Source organism: Aquarana catesbeiana, linkage group LG02 (assembly GCF_042186555.1).
Source record: "Aquarana catesbeiana isolate 2022-GZ linkage group LG02, ASM4218655v1, whole genome shotgun sequence".
In the NCBI taxonomy this organism is placed as follows: Eukaryota; Metazoa; Chordata; class Amphibia; order Anura; family Ranidae; genus Aquarana; species Aquarana catesbeiana.
The window spans coordinates 170,721,614-170,727,613 of NC_133325.1; the positions used below are offsets into that span (position 1 = coordinate 170,721,614).

At 38.7% G+C, this 6,000-nt stretch overlaps 1 protein-coding gene across 2 annotated transcripts in view; it reads left to right on the forward strand.

Annotated features, from left to right (window-relative positions):
* The window catches only part of STAC3 (SH3 and cysteine rich domain 3), a 158,975-nt gene extending 153,334 nt beyond the window's left edge, over window positions 1-5,641 (forward strand). For both annotated transcript variants that reach the window (XM_073613823.1, XM_073613822.1), the window contains exons 10-11: window positions 811-948; window positions 4,368-5,641. In XM_073613823.1, coding sequence (XP_073469924.1) covers window positions 811-948; window positions 4,368-4,466 — 237 coding nt within the window. In that variant the 3' untranslated portion in view covers window positions 4,467-5,641. The remainder of the gene's footprint in view (window positions 1-810; window positions 949-4,367) is intronic.
* The last annotated feature ends 359 nt before the right edge of the window (window positions 5,642-6,000 follow it).

Below are 6,000 nucleotides of genomic sequence, written 5' to 3' on the forward strand. Positions count from 1 at the left end.
TTGAGGGAACCATGAATGCCAACATGTACTGTGACATACTTAAGCAGAGCATGATCCCTTCCCTTCGGAGACTGGGCCCGTAGGGCAGTATTCCAACATGATAGCGACCCCAAACAAACCTCCATGATGACCACTGCCTTGCTAAAAAAGCTGACGGTTAAGGTGATGGACTGGCCAAGCATGTCTCCAGACTTAAACCCTATTGAGCATCTGTGGGGCATTCTCAAACAGAAGGTGGAGGAGCGCAAGGTCTCTAACATCCACCAGCTCTGTGATGTCACCATGGAAGCGTGAAAGAGGACTTCAGTGGCAACCTGTGAAGCTCTGGTGAACTCCATACCCAAGAGGGTAAAGGCAGTGCTGGAAAATAATGGTGGCCACCCAAAATATTGACACTTTGGGCTCAATTTGGACATTTTCACTTGGGGTGTACTCACTCTTGTTGCCAGCAGTTTAGACATTAATGGCTGTGTGTTGAGTTATTTTGAGGGGACAGCAAATTTACACTGTTATACAATGTGTACACACTACTTTACATTGTAGCAAAGTGTAACTTCTTCAGTGTTGTCACATGAAAAAATATAATAAAATATTTACAAAATTGTGAGGGGTGTACCCACTTTTGTGAGATACTGTATATATATATATATATATATATATATATATATATATATTTGATCAAAATCTAACTTGAACTTGAAGCAGTTCACTTATTAGACAAAGTAACATGTTGCTGTTGGTTCTCTTATTCTTACCATTTAGTTATTCAAATTTTGCTAAGCAATGTATTATTTCTTTCATTTCCAATAGGGAAAGGTAGGGGAGAAAGCTGGCTTTTTCCCTGCCAACTACATCATCCGGGTACGTGCTGGAGAGAGAGTTTACAAAGTGACTCGGTCATTTGTTGGAAACAGAGAGATTGGACAGATTACACTGAAGAAAGATCAAGTTAGTATATTCTGACCTTTTCTGCATTATTCATATAGGAGTGGGAAAGAATCTAAAACAATATTCTATAAGTATCTCTGCCTTGTACAGTAAACATTTTTTCTTAATTTCTACTGGCAAGGTATTGCCTGTTGAGAAGGAAGAGATGTGCAGTATATAAGAAAAGCAAACTGGAGACCGGAATTTCTCATCAAGAATAATGGTTTACACTAAGCACTTACAGACACACATACTTTATAGAGAAGCACATACAGCACTTGTACTTTCTGATTTGAAATTGCTTCATTTTATAGTACTTGTACTTTTTGAGTTGAAATTACTTCACTCTTTGCATTAACTGGACTGTGCAAAAGAAGATCTATAAGTGATTATGAACCTACGTGTGAGGGGTGCTTGTTATGCCTGGCAAAGATTCTTCAATATGTTTGCAAATGTAGAAAAATAATTCCCTTTTCTCAATATTAAAAGTGCAACCTTATTTAAAAACACATAATCAAGTGTTAAAAACGAGCCTATCCATCCATCTGTGTATACCGGACACAACGCCTAATCCTTGGTAGAATCCACTGGATGCCAAAATGTGGAACTATGCTTGCAACACTCCACTCTTGGTGCTGGCTTCAACATCCACATGTTGGGTAAAATTAGCAAGTTCAGCAAAATGCCAAACCATATCTGTCATAGTGAGATCAGTAGTGGTGGGAGATTTCCCTATCAAGATCACAGCATAACTAAAGCCTAGCCCACTGCATCAAAAACTAACTTGGGTCACACTCTGCTTTAAAGTGGACCTAAGCTTTAAAGTCGAATTGAGGTCACGCTTTTTTATTTTGTATACATTAAAGGAGGGTTAACCCCGTCAGGTTTTTTCTTTTTGTCATTTTTGTCCCATTGGCAAAATTTCCCTTAACTCCCTTAACTGCCCCATTGGAAAATTTCCCCTTCATTCCTGTTCTTGCGGTGACCAGGACCAAAAGAAAGGGTGAATTTCCCTATCTAGGACATGGACAGCAATAAAAACATGGCAGGTGTTCGAATCCCTCTGCACTCCAATTTAAAACTAAACTAAAAAACTAAAAAAAAGTTTTGTCTTTAGTTACACCTTACCTTTAGGTCATAGTTACATAGTAGGTGAGGTTGAAAAAAGACACAAGTCCATCAAGTCCAACCTATGTGTGTGATTATGTGTCAGTATTTCATTACATATCCCTGTATGTTGCGGTCATTCAGGTGATTATCTAATAGTTTCTTGAAGCTATTAATGCTCCCCGCTGAGACCACCGCCTGTGGAAGGGAATTCCACATCCTTGCCGCTCTTACAGTAAAGAACCCTCTACGTAGTTTAAGGTTAAACCTCTTTTCTTCTAATTGTAATGAGTGGCCACGAGTCTTATTAAACTCTCTTCTGCAAAAAAGTTCTATCCCTATTGTGGGGTCACCAGTACAGTATTTGTAAATTGAAATCTCCAGAGAGAATAAGTTCAGAGCTCGCAACCTTTCCTCATAACTAAGATCCTCCAGACCCTTTATTAGCTTTGTTGCCCTTCTTTGTACTCGCTCCATTTCCAGTACATCCCTCCTGAGGACTGGTGCCCAGAACTGGACAGCATACTCCAGGTGCGGCCGAACCAGAGTCTTGTAGAGTGGGAGAATTATCGTTTTATCTCTGGAGTTGATCCCCCTTTTTAATGCATGCCAATATTCTGTTTGCTTTATTAGCAGCAGCTTGGCATTGCATGCCATTGCTGAGCCTATCACCTACTAGGACCCCCAGGTCCTTTTCCATCCTAGATTCCCCCAGAGGTTCTCCCCCAGTGTATAGATTGCATTCATATTTTTGCCACCCAAATGCATTATTTTACATTTTTCTACATTGAACCTCATTTGCCATGTAGTCGCCCACCCCATTAATTTGTTCAGGTCTTTTTGCGAGATTTCCACATCCTGCGGAGAAGTTATTGCCCTGCTTAGCTTAGTATCGTCTGCAAATACAGAGATTGAACTGTTTATCCCATCCTCCAGATCGTTTATGAACAAATTAAATAGGATTGGTCCCAGCACAGAACCCTGGGGAACCCCACTACCCACCCCTGACCATTCTGAGTACTCCCCATTTATCACCACCCTCTGAACACGCCCTTGTAGCCAGTTTTCAATCCATGTACTCACCCTATGGTCCATGCCAACGCACCTTATTTTGTACAGTAAACGTTTATGGGGAACTGTGTCAAATGCTTTTGCATTTTTTACCTCCCTGGAGTGTGGCTCGGGGTGAATTTTCAGTACCAAAAGCGGTAACCCCGAGCCACACTCAGGATTGCATCGCAGGATCCAGGCAAAGTTACTCACCTTGTCCTCAGGATCCTGCGATGTCTCCCTGCTGTGTGTGCGAGCTGTGTCTCCGCTCGATCTATCACAGTAGCAGGCTCCGTTCCCTGCGAGTGTCATGACGCACGGGGACGGAGCACGGCACCAAATTCAAAAAGTGAAAAACACACAATACATACAGTACACTGTAATCTTACAGATTAAAGTACTGTATCAAATTATTTCACATCCCTTTTGTCCCTAATGCTTTGTCCAATGCCCTGCATGCACTTTTATATCATAAATACTGTTCTTTCTGCCTGGAAACTTGAGAATGTCCATAGCAACCAAAAAGTGTCCCTTTACGTCAAAAGCGGTTTTAGACCAGCTAGAAAACAGCGATAAGAAATTAGAATCACTTGCAGAAATGAGCGATAGTGATTAGTGGGGAAATTCGTCATCAAACACTGAAAGTAACGACAGCGACACTTCTGCAACTGAGCAAATTTTAGTGTTTTTGATTTGATTACATTATTGAATACATTTTACTATTATTATTACATTATTATTTGTTGTAATTATTTATAGTTATTTATTGTATTATAATTTATGATTTTGTGTTTCAAACTTTATCATACCCGGGATGTCTACTAGACTCTTGTTTGGACAGATTTAAGTGTGTTATTCCTAAGAATTACAGGCCTACAATATAAAACGCCAAATTTCCATGCAAAACAATGTACCGCTTTGAGCATCAAAATTCTGACAGAATCATACCGCCAGGGAGGTTAATTGTACAGAAAGGCAAACAATTAATTAGCAAAGGAGGTCCTGCACAGCTCTTTTAAACCATGCAACCCAAATCTGGCGTATAGGATCATGTGACCCACAGCAGCTCTGGATTGTGGGTGGCAGCATCAACCGTCGTGTTTCACTTTCATAGAAGCTGAGTTCATGGTAAACCATGGTTGAAAAGAGGAATTTCAAGGCTTAACCTGCCTCACTAATGCCTGTCTGTGTGAACAAATTGACCTAGCTCTATAGCTTATGTTGACTGTGAGTTGACACATCAAACTTAACCATATATTATATTTTCTTTGTCCTTTATCTAGATTGTTGTACAAAAAGGAGAGGAAGTAAATGGTTACATCAAAGTTCTGACAGGACGTAAGGTGGGGCTTTTTCCTGTTGACTTCCTGCAAGAAATATGAAGAAGTGAAAGTATGGAGAGCCACTATCTAACAAAACCAGAGAAGCGGAATGTAATTCTCATTAACGTTGTGAATGCAGCCACTTGAGGGATGTACTGCTCAGCTGGAGACCAGAGATGTTAGCCATTGTTATCTTTATGGACACTGAATTGAGAAAGTTATTAAAAGATGTGCTATTGCCATAGTTCTGTCTGAACGTGGGATGTCAATTACTAGATCATCCTCCAGTTGTTGACTTGGAAATAGGTTTCTTCTCATTGGTCCTTTAGGTTTTTGGGGGTTCAGTTTCCACCAGTTTTAAAAATTAAAATATTCTAATGGAAACTAGTTACCATAAGAAGTGTTTAAAATGTGAATTGTTGGATTTAGCATAATGTGAACTAAAATTCCATAGTTATTTGATATATTTGGAGTACACTTTATTGGCCCCCTGTTCAACAAGATAGATCTTGAGGGAACATAACGATGACATGTTATAGAGGAGTTGTGCTGCTCACTTACCTTGTCTGTAACCCAGTCCAAAGAACATTGTAATCATGATCTCTTATATACCCACATGTGTGCAGTCACTATGTGTTATGTTACAATTCCTGTCATGCTGTGCCCCAAGAACAACACAGGACTGGATGTACAGCTTTGCCAAAACATTAAATCCACATGTTTCAAGATTTGATTAGGCAACTAAAACATTTTAATATTAGCTGTAAAGAACATCAAATATATGCAGTATTCAAATTCTATATTAACAATTGCAAATCCAGAACAAAGTCCTTCATTTTATATAATTTATATAATGTTGGAAATTTCTATGTTTATTGTTATTTATTCTATGCTATTTCTGTTGTGCTGTTGAAATATGTTGCCGCTCACATTGTGGTTTGATTTAAATATCCAGTAATACAATAGACAATTTTCTGCATTGTCAAACATGGTTTACGTTTGCCAGCAATGGCGTCAAGTGCAAATATGTCCTATAGATCGCTCTACCTTTACGTTAAGATATGACAAAGTAATTTAGCCAACTGTCCTATTTATAAGGCTGTAGCAAATAACCTGGATAATTTACTTACTGTATACTGGAGATGTTACAGTGAGGAAAATGAGAAACTACTCAACCTGATGACATATTTGCTACATATTTCATATCTATGGTAAAATAAAGCATTTCAAACGGTTATATATTTCAGATTTTTTCCTCTATAAGAGAATTTTAAAGCAGAACTTTGATACAATGTACAAAAAAATCTTACAATATTACACATCAAAATAAAAGCTGAATTAACAGTTTATACATATAGAATAGCCACAGTCTCTCAGCAGTGTATAGGTGCAGGCAAAACGTTGCCCAAACTCCAAACTATAAATAAAAAGAGATGTCTGTTCTGGGAAAACTGCTGTTTCTGGCACTTTATTGAAAGTCCATTGGGCATACTGTTACACAGAAGCTAAATGCGTCTTGTTTGTGCTTAAAAGAGAGAAAATGATGGTAAATAGTTCTAATTATAATCCTAGAACAGACAGTCACAGAAAGAGA